This window comes from Octopus bimaculoides, chromosome 25, assembly GCF_001194135.2.
Source record: "Octopus bimaculoides isolate UCB-OBI-ISO-001 chromosome 25, ASM119413v2, whole genome shotgun sequence".
NCBI lineage: Eukaryota > Metazoa > Mollusca > Cephalopoda > Octopoda > Octopodidae > Octopus > Octopus bimaculoides.
In genome coordinates, this window is record NC_069005.1 from 25,915,019 (window position 1) to 25,929,499 (window position 14,481).

General features: G+C 38.8%; 2 protein-coding genes across 3 annotated transcripts in view; one reads left to right on the forward strand and one right to left on the reverse strand.

Annotated features, from left to right (window-relative positions):
• LOC106878842 (uncharacterized) overlaps positions 1-5,271 on the reverse strand; it is a 9,227-nt gene extending 3,956 nt beyond the window's left edge. Inside the window, exons 1-3 of one of the 2 annotated variants that reach the window (XM_014928183.2) lie at positions 5,063-5,271; positions 3,120-3,254; positions 614-760 (exon numbers count right to left, since the gene is read on the reverse strand). In XM_014928183.2, coding sequence (XP_014783669.1) covers positions 614-760; positions 3,120-3,254; positions 5,063-5,107 — 327 coding nt within the window. In that variant the 5' untranslated portion in view covers positions 5,108-5,271. Of the gene's footprint in view, positions 1-613; positions 761-3,119; positions 3,255-4,613; positions 4,740-5,062 lie in introns of those variants that run through there. The other variant, XM_014928184.2, reaches the window with a different exon arrangement.
• Positions 5,272-5,467: 196 nt separating this feature from the next.
• The window catches only part of LOC106878840 (splicing factor ESS-2 homolog), an 11,737-nt gene continuing 2,723 nt past the window's right edge, over positions 5,468-14,481 (forward strand). Inside the window, exons 1-6 of the mRNA XM_014928180.2 lie at positions 5,468-5,840; positions 7,244-7,406; positions 9,618-9,734; positions 10,079-10,227; positions 11,730-11,850; positions 13,913-14,274. Of these exons, the coding sequence (XP_014783666.1) occupies positions 5,718-5,840; positions 7,244-7,406; positions 9,618-9,734; positions 10,079-10,227; positions 11,730-11,850; positions 13,913-14,274 (1,035 nt within the window). The 5' untranslated portion in view covers positions 5,468-5,717. The remainder of the gene's footprint in view (positions 5,841-7,243; positions 7,407-9,617; positions 9,735-10,078; positions 10,228-11,729; positions 11,851-13,912; positions 14,275-14,481) is intronic.

Here is a 14,481-nt window from a genome sequence, read left to right on the forward strand (position 1 = left end):
CCAACATACTGCTATTTCTAAATTTTCAGTATGTTGGAGAAGCAACTCAAGCTAATCCCTGTATATTTATGATTATAAATGGTTTTACCGATAAAGGTTTTTTCATACTGAACTACTTGGCAAAATTGTTAATTATTAATTCTATTACTAATTGATGATTCCCTGCCCTTATTTCTATATATATATATAGTAATATATATATAGCTTGACATATAATATTGGTTTCAAATTTTGGTTCAAGGCAGCAATTTTGAGGTAGGGGGTTGCATCGACCCAAGTATTCAACTGATATTTAATTTATCAACTCTGAAAGGATGAAAGGCAAATTTGAACTCAGAATGTGAAGATGGATGAAATGCCACAGCATTTTGCCTGCTGTGCTAATGATTCTGCCAGCTTACTGCTTTAGTTTTACATATAATATTGATGCAGAATTATGTCAACATTGTAGATCTGTCTTCACGTTTTGAGTTCTAATATTTGGGCCAGTCTGTTCTAACAGAACATCCATGTTTAAATGGAGATAATTATTACCTCCTGGTAGTAACACTCTCTCTGTTACTATTATATGTTTTTTAACAAGGTTGATAGAGAGAAAAAAGAGTTATCTTACCTTCCTTTGGGGACAGCAGGCATCTAAGCATTTTTCCACACTTGGCACCGAACAAGTGCATTTCTCTGAGATAGCCAGGCAGCACTTGATACAACTGTTGTCAGGCTTGGATCCACAGATATTACACTCGGAACAGACACCTCGCTTCTGTTGAGAAAAAGTGAAAGGTCAGAGTTTAGAGAAAGTAAGGAAACAAAATTACTCACACTCCTTTCTACTCTCTCCCCCTTCTTTTTCAATTGGGGTATCCATGTATCTACTCTACAGTAAGACACCTATCTCTGTGCCTCTGTACCTTTAATCTTCCAACTAATCCAAAGCCACAACCCTCAATACAGCTCCCCCACTCGCAGTTGAGGTGGGTTTAGTTTTGTCTTGCAAGACACTTGGTGACCTTATTGGTGTTGGTGCCTCATAAAAAGCACCCGGTACACTCTGTAAAGTGACTTGTGCGGGGAAGGGCATCAGGCTGTAGAAACCATGCCAAAATAGATAATGGAACCTGATGCAACCTTGCCAGCTCCTGTCAAACTGACCAACTCATGCCAACATAGAAAACAGACGTTAAATGATGATGATTTTTTTCCCAATAAATGTAAATATTGTTAACCCTTTCGTTACTGTATTCATTTTGAGATGCTCTGTGTTTCTTTCAATTAATTTTAAATATTACAAAGAATTTAGTAAAATAACTTAGTTATCATTCAGCTAGTCTTAGGAACATAAATTGTGACTAAGGCTTGGTGGAAGATTTTAATTCAGAACTTATGAAAACAAGACATTTGTACTCGGAGCCAGATCCGGTTTCAGCCGGGTTGGTAACGAAAGGGTTAATAGCTACTCAAGTCAGACATGATTAAAGTTTAAAGGTTTACTCAATCAGAGCTGACCTAGATCTAAACAAAAACAACAACAGTTCCTTCTAAAGACTAAAGGACTTCATAATAATGTATTCTAGAAACACTTAGAAAGGCTTGCCGAAAGAACACACTTTTGTCTGACAAGTATTCCGACTATTGTTTTAAAGCTGTTACTCGGTGAATTTCAACCCAAACCAGACAATTTGCATTTTCATTCAATGCATATTTAGTCAGATTAATTCTGTATTTTCTATTGTATTTTATTAAAAACCAATAATCCCCACTCTCATGCATATTACACACAATAAATAGCTACTTTAGTATTCAGATTATGCTATCGAATAAAATACTTATTTATTCACATTGTTTTGTATTAATCAAACATTATCTCGCAGCTTTGAGATCTTGATGATGTGATTGTTTATTTTTAGAATGACATGGTTTTAGGATTGGTGTGAGAGGATAGATCTGGCTGCTTTGAACATAAAACAGGTAGAATAGCTGAGCTAGATATGACAGGTTTAAATGCTAAAGGGTTAAAATCAGTTAAGCTGTTATTGTAATGTTCTGGCTTCAACCAAAACTGTTTTAGCCAATATGTCAGTTGCTAGTAAAGGTGTTGGACTCACAACTACAAAGTTGTGGGTTCAATACTGGGATTGAGGCTGCACATTGCCTTTGAGCTAGTCATTTCAGGCTACGCCCATCTGAAAATTTATCCTGGCCAAATACTGATGCAACCTCTCTCTCTCTCTGTCTCTAGCTGCTGCATTACTGGAAATATTTTGCTGGGTCAACGATTGCATATAACTACATGTCACCAGCACCGGTGCCTTTCATGTGATGACATTTGAATGTTTACACTATTTTTACACCACATTCTATGTTGACTTCTACACTGGAAAATAAAGAATATAGAGGCTTCTTTTACAGAACATGTGACCTGGAAATTTTGTACAGAAGATAAGAGGAAGGTGTGTGCTGATTTGATATCAAAATATCCATAGCCCATAGCCTATGCCAGTGGGTGTAACCAGCCCATTTATGAATACCCCTCATTCATTGGACAATAAACCTTGCTTGTGAAGACCTACTGAGGCAAGTGAAATTAAAATCAAAATTGCTGACGTGGCTGATGACAGTACCGCCTGATTGGCACTCATGCCAGTGGAACGTTAAAAGCACATCTGAACGTGTTCGTTGCCAGGGCCACGGATTGGCTCCCGTGCTGGTGGCACATGAAAAGCACCATTTGAGTGTGATCGTTGCCAGCGTCGCCTTACCGGCACACATGCCAGTGGCATGTGAAAAACAACATTTGAGCGTGGTCGTTACCAGTGCTGCTGGACTGGCTCCTGTGCAGGTAGCAGGTAAAAACACCTTTTCAGCATGAGTGTGGTCATTGCCAGAACCGCCTGATTGGCCCTCATGCCGGTGGCACGTGAAAAGCACCCACTACACTCTTGGAGAGGTTGGCGTTAGGAAGGGCATCCAGCTGTAGAAACTTTGCCAGACCAGATTGGAGCCTGGTGCAGCCTCTGGCTCACCAGTCCTCAGTCAAACCGTCCAACCGATGCCAGCATGGAAAGCAGACGTTAAACAATGATGATGATGATATCTAGAGATTAAATTAAATTTTGTCTCACCGTAAGACATTGCTGAATAATGGTGAATATGATGATAACCAAGAGGTAGATACCAATAGCAATGGACAGGATGGACGCTGGGTGGTAAATGAGTGTGACTGGTGTTGGCTGTGGGGTCGACATAATCGGCACCATCTGGAAAATTCCAAAAAGAATCAAAATATTTAGCAAATGTGAAGTAAATATAATTTTATTGATTCAGAAAAAAAAAAAAAAATTAACAACAACAACAATAATAATAACAACTGATTGTCAGTTGCTTGACCGTAACCAGTTGAGCATGTCCCTTAGTGGCTGATGATATGTGCATCTTTGATCTCGAGCAGAATTAGTTGGGTAGCATCATAGCCATACGTTGAGAGGAATTCTTTGGGGTTTCAATAACTCAGCCCCAGAAACATAGGTGTTTTGTTCATCATCCTTCAACAACCCTCATTCGGGGACCTTTTGAGTGGGATGGGCTACTTGACCTGAAGATAATTCTGAGTCTCACCTGCAAAGTCATGCATTGTTTATCTTGATATGAGATCACCGTGTCGCACATATGTTTGTGATGCATGTGCCTGGTGCACCCTTATCAGATGAGTGGTCATGATGGGTATATTGGACTTTGTACACTTGTACCCCAGTGTCACTCTAATGGCATACACTGCTCTCTCGGATTAAGTCAATTAGATTGACTTCAGTACATAACTGGTACTTAATTTATCGACCCCAAAAAGATGAAAGGCAAAGTCGACCTCAGTGGAATTTGAACTCAGAATGTAAAGACAGACGAAGTACCATTAAGCATTTTGCCAGGTTGCTAACGTTTCTCCCACCTCACCGCCAGCATCACAATAATAATAATAATAATAATAATAATCCTTTCTACTATAAGCACAAGGCCTGAAATTTTGGAGAAGGGGCTAGTCGATTAATATTGACCCCAGTAAGTAACTTGTACTTATTTCATCGACCCCCTAAAGGATGATAGGCAAAGAAGGACCTCAGCTGAATTTGAACTCAGAACATAAAGACAGACGAAATGCCACTAAGCGTTTTGCCCGGTGTGCTAACGATTCTGCCAGCTCTCCACCTTAGATATAATAAATAACAATAATAATCCTTTCTACAACAGGCACAAGGCCTGAAATATGGGGTAGGGGATAAGTCGATTACATTGACCCTAATTTTTGACTGGTACTTATTTTATCGACCCCAAAAGGATGAAGGGCAAAGTTGACCTCAGCAGAATTTGAAATCAGAATGCAAAGAAGGATGAAATGCTGCTAAGCATTTTTCCTGGCATGCTAATGAGTTCGCCAGTTGGCCACCTTTAACAACAAGAGTACTCAGAGAGCGCAAACCTCCACCAAGGCAACACCAACGTCCTCTCAACCATTACCCAGAGATAGTTTTTAGAATGAGAATATCTGAAATAAACTCGACTGCTCTCACAAACGAGAATACTAAAAAATGAACCCGACCGTTCTCAAAAATTGGCGATCTTACGTTAAGTACTTTAGTTTAACGACCTGGCAGGATTCGAACTCAGAACATAAAGACACATAATTAAATATAACATTTAGCTGGTTTTCGCGGAGAAGGGAGTATGTATAATAGTCGTCGGTATTTAAGAGAACTGGTACTACTAAAGCAGCGTGGTCCCGAACGCGCAAGCTAGTCGTGAGTGGTCGATCCTAACCCTAACCCTAACCCTAAATAGTATTCATTTGCGCGCGCGCGCACTTTTTGTAGGATCGACCACTCACGACTAGCTAGCGCGGACGCGCAACTGCGCGACTGCGAGTTCGGGACCACGCTGCTTTAGTAGTATCAGAGAACTTTATCAACACTGTAAAGGGGTTAACAGGTGTTATCGATCTCAGCAAGATTCGAACTCAAAAAATAAAGTGACGCGAAAAAGAAAAAAAATGAAAGTTTTATAACTTCGTCCTTACCATAGTCCCAAAGAAAACATCCTCGCTGTCCTCTGTCCCGAACATTTACGAGAATCACATCGCCTATTAAGAATTTATGTGAGAGGGATGACTTAACAATGAACAAGGGCTACCACAATGAACAACAATGTTCAAAGATGATCGCCAATGTTCAAAATTTGTTCTTAGAAACAAAGTTAATGTTTGATCACGTGACTAAGTTCTGGTTTCTAACGACTAAAATATCACTAATTTTCTGTATTTTTAAAACATTCTAAAAAAAGATTTTTCTCCCATATTTTTCTCATCAAAAAATTGAAAGAAAATTTTTCCCTTTCAAATATCTTCTTATATGTTCCCAATGAATTAAAAACATTTTTTCTCCTTTTATAAACTCATTTACTTCCTTTATGTTTATTTTCTTCATCGATTTCGTACTTCCGGTTTCCTCGAAAAAACCACAAGGCTTTTTTACTATGTATTTACTTTCGTTCGTTGATTAACCACTAATTATATAAATAATTATTAATTATTCTAAAATTAGAATTAATTTAGTTCCATAAGAGTACGATAGACTGATTCATTGTTGAAACAAGAAGAAGGAAGAATATCAACAAAGTGGATGTTTGATTTGATTGCGTTGAAATAATTAACCATAAAAGAGAAGAGACCAAGAATGGCTTTGGAAACAACGGAATATTGCGGAGTTCTTCGGAAAATCAGAAATAACAGCGATAACGAAGCGGTTACTGTGAAGAAGATAAAGAAAAAAGTTCTCGATGAAGATACTTATATTGAAGTGAGTTTTACATTCATGTCACTGTTCTGTAAAGTTGTTTTTCGTTTGAGCACTGTTCTCTGTGTATTGTTGTGGTTTAGTCTTAATTAATTACTGCTCTAATGAGCCATGGTCAAAACGCCTGTCTCTCCACAGAATTTTTGGTATATCCTGTATTCTACGGGTTTTAGTTCAGTAAATTTGAATAAATTTACGCACCAGTGCCGAAGGAGTACTTATCAAACGTGTCCTTCCTTAATATCTAGAAAAAAAATAGTGTAGTAGTTGAAGTGCACCGTATATGAAAGAAAAAATGCGCGCTGACAAACGGGGTGGGGGAGACGGTTGGTGGGTGATGTGGATCCTAGTCCTACCAAGCTCGGCTACAAACTCCGAAGATTTTTTTTTTGCGTCCTCTAATATGGCAGGGTGGGAGATTTGGGTACTATTTCTAGCAGGTTCAAGACCACATTGAGACTCGTTTATACTGGTTGCATGGTTACGTTAGCTCTATGACCAAAGACTTCTGGTCAGAACGAGTTTGTATATATCGAAATTGAGGGAGTGGAACAAATAAAATATACGCTACATATGTATCTTAGCTAGCCGAAGCTTGTGATGCAATTGCTCTACATTAAGCTCTCCTCGTGTAGCCAGGCCGCGACATAATAAGCACTAGTGCTGGTGCCACATAAAAAGCACTGGTGCTGGTGCCACATAATAAGCACTAGTGCTGGTGCCACATAAAAAGCACTGGTGTTGGTGCCACATAATAAGCAGTAGTGCTGATGTCATTTAAAAAGCACTGGTGTTGGTGCCACATAATAAGCACTGATGCTGGTGCCACATAAAAAAACACTGGTGTTGGTGCCACATAATAAGCACTAGTGTTGGTGCCACATAATAAGCACTAGTGTTGGTGCCACATAATAAGCACTAGTGTTGGTGCCACATAATAAGCACTAGTGCTGGTGCCACATAATAAGCACTGGTGTTGGTGCCACATAATAAACACTAGTGCTGGTGCCACATAAAAAGCACTGGTGTTGGTGCCACATAAAAAGCACTGGTGTTGGTGCCACATAATAAGCACTGGTGTTGGTGCCACATAATAAGCACTAGTGCTGGTGCCACATAATAAGCAGTAGTGCTGATGTCATTTAAAAATCACTGGTGCTGGTTCCACATAAAAAGCACCCAGTACACTCTGTGGAGTGGATGGCATTAGGAAGGGCAACCAGCTGTAAAAACCAAGCCAAAACAGACTGTGGAACCTGGTGCAGCTCTTGGCCTTGCCAGTTCCTTACAAGCCAGCCAATCCATGCCAGTCTGGAAAACGGATGTTAAATGTTGATGATGATGATGATGATGATGACTGCATAGATCTGTATATATAATTTTTTTTGTTTTTGTTTCATTCTCAGGGTTTGCAGAAGATTATTCAGCGTGATTTTTTCCCTGACCTTCCAAAGTGGAAGGCTCAGGCGGAATATTTTGATGCAGTAGAAAACAATGATCTTGTCAAATTACGGGAAATCCAGATGAAATATGGTCTACGGCGCCCAGAAACAGGCTCTTCATCTGTCTGTAAGTTTGCTCTCTTTCTGTTACAGTTTTCACGATTATTTTTCATAAGTTTTGTATTTTATATCAAACGTTTTGTGAATAATGTAGTAACTGGTTATAGATTTCCAATGGTTCAATCACTGGTTCACTGCATTTCCAGTGTTGAGAGAGAGAGAGAGTAGAATATCAAGGGAGTGTCTGTGTAACTCAGGTGAATATATATATATATATATATATAAATTAGATTGGAGCCTGGTGTTGCCATCCGGTTTCACCAGTCCTCAGTCAAATCGTCCAACCCATGCTAGCATGGAAAGCGGACGTTAAACGATGATGATGATGATGATATATATATATATATATATATATATGAACACATTCACTTACACATACATATGCACATATACATAAAAGAAATGAAATTGAAAATGCACTTGAAGTCTTTAAGAAGATTTTTTTTCACATTAACTCAACTGGTTTCATAATTCCATAAATTTCAAAAGTAGCATTAGATTGAGGGATGTAGAGCTGTACTGAAGCAGTCTTGATTCTAACAGGAGTTTGAAAACTTTCTTTTTTTCATATGGAGAGATAATGACTGCAATTAGTTAAGGAACAGTTTGGCTGAAGGTCATGTGGTCAGGCATAGAATTTATTTAGATCTTTGTGATGTCTGTATATTAGGTTTATGGGAATTTAGAATGACAACTGCACAAAAAGTTAGTCCAGTAATTCTGTCCTGGCCATATGGACAACAATGGCATTTTAGACTCCCTATTACATCATGTGACAGGATGGATGATAATTGTACCAAGAGATAAAACTGTGTCATGTGACTGTATGAACACCAGATTATCAGAATAACTAAAAATTGAGAAATAGATTTCTTGCTTGTATTTGAGAGACAGTGAGTCATGTGTCTGAATATACGTATGTCCTGTTATCTATTTGATTGTGTGTGAGAATGAGACCAGTTGTCAAGCTTTGCGAGAGGACAAATGTAAATACACACACACACACATGCATACACACATATTCGATGGGCTTCTTTCTGTTTCCGCTTACCAAGTCCACTCAAAAGGCTTTGGTCGACCTGAAGCTATTGAAGAAACTTGCCTGCGGTGCCACACAGTGGAATTGAACCCGGAGCCATGTGGTTGGGAAAGAAGCTTCTTATTTCTTTATTGCCCATAAGGGGCTAAACATAGAGGGGACAAACAAGGACAGGCAAAGGGATTAAGTCGATTACATCAACCCCAGTGCATAACTGGTATTTAATATCGACCCCGAAAGGATGAAAGGTAAAGTCGACCTCGGCGGAATTTGAAAGAAGCTTCTTACCACATGACCATGCCTACGTCTAGGTATATTCAGCTATGGGGACATCTTCAGGCTTCTTTCAGTTAGGGAAAGTGTACAACTATTATTCCAGGCACACTTTTCTTCAACAACATCTTGGTTTGTTCTTCACCAGAAAATAACTTAGTACTTGCAACTCCTTGGTCTGGTTCCAAGTGAAAATGAAATCTGTCTGTCTTACATGCTTTGATTAGAAGAGGATCGTGAGAATGATTGATTTCTTGAAATTCATGTTGCAAATGGTTTGTCCATCTGCATAGCAGAACTCCAGAGATTTTCATTCTTCATCAGTGAGTTATGCTTGAAATTATGCATAACTTTTACATTTTTTCAGTGTCAGAATTTTCTTTTTTCCCAAATCAGTGTCTGGTATTTCTTAAACACTCAATTAAGAAAGAAAAAAAAATCAGCAAAATAATAAAAAATGAGAGATTGGTGGTGGAAGATAAAATTTTTTAAATAATGTAATTTTGCACCTTTTTTCCACTTAATCATAATCATTCACATTGAAAACATAAATCTGAAGAAATTGTTGTAAAAGAATCAAATTACAAAATGTTGCAACTCTCACCAGCCACTCCTCTATCCCTAGTTTCTGCAATGACCACCAGATACGGGAGTGGGTGACCCTGTTGAACACTTTCTCCATGTCAGCAAAAGCAAAGCACAGAGAGGTTTTTTGGGGGGGCCTGGTACTTTCGCAGCTGCCTCACCAGGAATATAGCATCAGTGGTGCTTCTCCCTGGCACAAAGCCAAACTGCTTCTCATCTTCTGTGGTATATACTGTTGACAAACCTCTTATTGTGATTGATACTCGACACACAATACTCCTTCCTGATACATTTAACTCTTGTTTTATTGATTCTTAACAGACAACACTCCAGACACTTTTGAAACCCCTGAAGGTAGAGAAAATAAAGCATCTCCAACAGAGAGTTCATCACTGAAAGAAAAACAAGACAATACTTCAGAGAAAAACGAAGAATCAGGTATGGCTAGTTTTCCTATCTTACTCTCTTTTACTTGTTTCAGTCATTTGACTGCGGCCATGCTGGAGCACCGCCTTTAGTCGAGCAAATCGACCCCAGGACTTATTCTATTCCATCGGTCATCTTTTGCCGAACCGCTAAGTTACAGGGGACATAAACACACCAGCATCAGTTGTTAAGCGATGTTGCGGGGACAAACACAGGCACACAAACATATACACACATACATACATACATATATATCTTATCTAGATATACATTTATCCATGTATATCTAAATTATCTTGGATGTCTTTTGATTTATAGATAGAATGTAATATGTTTTTTTGTTTTTTTTTTCCCAGAGAGACTTCACCTTGATACGCTGGATAACTATCTGTCGAAACACACCAGCGAGGACAACGCATCTTTTGCAGAAATTCTCAAGGAAACACAACGTAAACACAAAGAAAAACACTCGTGGTTGTACGAACAAGAAGAAAAACAAAACATTGTAAGGCAATAGATTCAAGTGTATAGTTTAACGCTTTAGCATTCGGATGATTCTGTCAAATGTAATGCTTGTTCATTCACATTGTTTTAATTAATTAACCATGCATTAACAAGAAGCTTCAAAATGTTGATGATGAGATTGTGAAATCGTTTCCAGTGCCGCTGGACTGGCTCCTGTGCAGGTGACATGTAAAATACACCATTTCGGGTGTGGCTGTTGCCAGTACCGCCTGACTGGGCCTTGTGCCAGTGGCACGTAAAAACACCCACTACACTCTCGGAATGGTTGGCGTTAGGGAGGGCATCCAGCTGTAGAAACTCTGCCAGATCAGATTGGAGCCTGGTGTCGCCTCCTTGTCCACCAGTCCTCACTCAAATCGTCCAACCCATGCCAGCATGGAAAGCGGACGTTAAACGATGATGATGATGAAGGGGTAGGTGTGATAGGCTGGATCTAGTTGGTTAGAACATGAAGCATGTAGCATATTTGGGCTGAATATGGCCGGTGTTAACTTCTAAAGGGTTAATTCAGTTTACTGAATGAAATCGGTTGGAATGTATATATGTCTATAACTTTGAGCATGTACGTTTGTTTAGGTGACTAAGGATCATTTCTTTCTTTCGTAACCAGCGCTGACACATAAAAAGCGGCCATGCCAGTCACATGTAAAAGGCACCAGTGCCAGTGATACGTAAGAAGCACCTATGCCAATGGTATGTAAAAGGTACCCACTAAACTCTTGGAGTGGTTGGCGTTAGGATGGGCATCATCATCATCATCGTCATCGTTTAACGTCCGCTTTCCATTCTAGCATGGGTTGGACAATTTGACTGAGGACTGGTGAAACCAGATGGCTACACCAGGCTCCAATCTGATTTGGCAGAGTTTCTACAGCTGGATGCCCTTCCTAACGCCAACCACTCAGAGAGTGTAGTGGGTGCTTTTACGTGCCACCGGCACGAAGGCCAGTCAGGCGGTACTGGCAACGGCCACGCTCAGAATGGTGTATTTTACGTGCCACCTGCACAATCAGTTGTAGAAACCAAGCCAGGCCAGACTGGAGCCTAGCACAGCTCTCCAGCTTACAAGTTCCAGTTAAACCATCTAGCCCATGCCAGCATAGAAATCATCATCATCATTTACTGTCCCTTGTCCATGCTAGCATGGGTTGGACGGTTTGACCAGGGCTGCACCAGATTCCAGTCTGATTTGGCATGGTTTCTACCGCTAGGTGCCGTTCCTAACACCAACCGCTCCAAGAGTGTAATGGGTGCATTTACGTACCACCAGCACGGGTGCCAGTTGCATGAACAGATGCTAAATGATGACGATGACAATTATGATTAATGATGTATGCATGTATATATACCGTGTGGGTGTGTATGTATATATGTATCTGTTTGTCTTTCTATAGTCAGATGTAGAAAGAGCCGTTATGTCTTATCTTAGCAAATGTGTTTGTCTTCAATGTTACATTTGTTTTCTGTTTTCTATTTTGTTAGGAACAAGAAGAGAAGTTAGCATTACCAAGTATTGAGAAACAAGCCATCCAAGAGAAACCACCTCCTGCTTTGCATTCCTGGCAGTACAGTGCCAAGAATAGCCTTATGTATGTTCCAGACGGTATGATAATTTTACTTCGTTATAATTGTTTAATCACTCATCTTCAATCAAGCTATGATCAACCCTGACATATTGTATCTTAGGAACTTCATTTTCTCAATTTATCCTTATTTTTTTATTTAAGAAAACAATTGCGGTGAGCTGGCAGAAACATTAGCACGCTGGGCGAAATGCTTAGCGGTATTTCGTCTGCTGCTACGTTCTGAGTTCAAATTCCGCCGAGGTCGACTTAGCCTTTCATCCATTCGGGGTCGATTAAATAAGTACCACTTACGCATTGGGGTCGATGTAATCGACTTAATCCGTTTGTCTGTTCTTGTTTGTCCCCTCTATGTTTAGCCCCTTGTGGGCAATAAAGAATAAGAAAACAATTGTGGTGTGATTTGGCTGCTGTTCTTAGCAGATCAAGCTACTGCATAAATGCTCCCACATTGGTTCATTCTATCTAGTTGTTATTTATCTTGAACTTTTTTCACTACCAATGTACCTAAAACAGTCTCTGATTCTATGATATTAATCTTCCTAAGCCTTCCTGATTTTATGATTCCAACCTTCCTGGTTCCATAATGTCGATCTTCCTGGCTTTCCTTTGGTTCTATAATTCAAAATCTTGCCTTTTGATTCCTTTCATTGCTAAATTTCTAGAAAAATACATTGTTTTCAAATCCATTTTGGAAATAGTCAAGAATTTTGAGGAATTTACCAAAATGATTCCTAATATTTTTTATTCTTAAGCTGATATTTGGAACAACATATAAAATGGTTATTACATAGAATTACCTTGAAAGGTTTTAATCACTATATATACAAGCATTTCATAACTGGCTCTCCTGCTGGTGGCACATAAAAAGCATCCGCTATTCTCTTGGGAGTGGTTGGCATTAGGAAGAGCATCCAGCTGTAGAAACCATACCAAATCATATTGGAACCTGGTGCAGCTCTCCTGCTTACTAGTTTTCAATTAAGCCATCCAACCCATGCCAGCATGAAAATTGGATGTTAAATGATGATGATGTGCAGGCATGGCTGTGTGGTGAGAAGCTTGCTTCCCAACCACATGGTTCTGGGTTCAGTCCCGCTGTGCGGTACCTTGAACAAGTGTCTTCTACTTTAGCTTTGGGCCAACCAAAGCCTTGTGAATGGATTTAGTAGATGGAGACTGAAAGAAGCCCATCATATGTGTGTGTGTGTGTGTGTGCGTGTGTATATACATATCAGTACAACTTCTACCTATATTTCATTTGATTATTTAAGTAAATTTAATATTTGTTTTATTTAGAAGTGATCACTCATAGTTCAGAAAAATCGGTAATCCTGGAAAGGCTTTGGAATTGAGGTTCTGGAAAATCAATGTTGTACCTCTTCCTTTCTCTCTCTCTCTCTATTCCACTCCCTCTCTTTTCTTCTTTCCCTTTACATATATATATATATATATATATATTAGAAGGTTTGTAGGTGATGTACAGGAATTATATATTAGAAAAAATAATAAGGTACTCAGATATCTGGATGGTTATACATTTACAGATTTTTATTAATATGTCACATGTTTTTATAAAAATCTGTAAATGTACAACCATCCAGATATCTGAGTACCTTATTATTTTTTCTAATATATATATATATATAAATAATAATACAAAGAATATGTATGCATGTATACACACATATATGTACATGCTTACATCTACATGTGTATATAGATGCATATTCGGGTACAGGACGTTAGAAAAATGAACTACAGACAACGGAACGAACACATAGGAAAACAGAAAGCCACTTGGAATTATTCCTTCATCAGCTGCCTCTATTCTAAGTGTTTCGAAGATGATATTTGCTTTCTGAAGTAGCCTGAGGTGTTTTGATGCTAGAAGTATTAAACAAAAGTCAAAAATCTTATAATTCCATTTATTTTCCCCTCCAGTTAGGTGGGAAATGTAGAATTACAACATAAGGCGAATGTAGGAATTTTTATAAAATGCACAAGTTATTATATTCTTATTTCTACCCTCACCTTTTTGCATTACCTTTTATTGTTATCTTACCTCTTCTCTTATTGCAGGTTCAGAATTAACCTCTGAAGAAAAGATCGAGAAGTTAATAAAAAAGCGGGATATAATCCATAATAACACACGGTTTAATCTGAACCCCTTTAACTCTGAAAAAAATAAGGAGATTCTACAGCAGGTAGCATCTGAAAAGGCCCACGCCAATTTGGGCAAAATCGGTCACGACGGGAAGGAAGTGCATACTGGGTTCTCACCGATGATCAATGGATATGGTTTTGTGAAGACCCCATCACCAGTCCCCGGGATGGGAAATGAGTCACCTTTGATGACATGGGGTGAAATTGAAGGCACACCGTTCAGGTTAGATGGCACTGACAATACACCGTTGCCCAAAACACCTGGTCCGACATTTAAGGTAGGTAATGTAATTAACAGGTCTAATCAACTTTCTAACTTTGTGTTTATCTGATAATTAGGGTAATGAGTAATTTCTATCTTCACATACATGTTTATGTATGTGTATATATACATACATTATGTATTTGTGTGTGTGTGCTTGTATGTATGTGTGTGTGTATATATATATATATATATATATATATATATATATATATATATATAT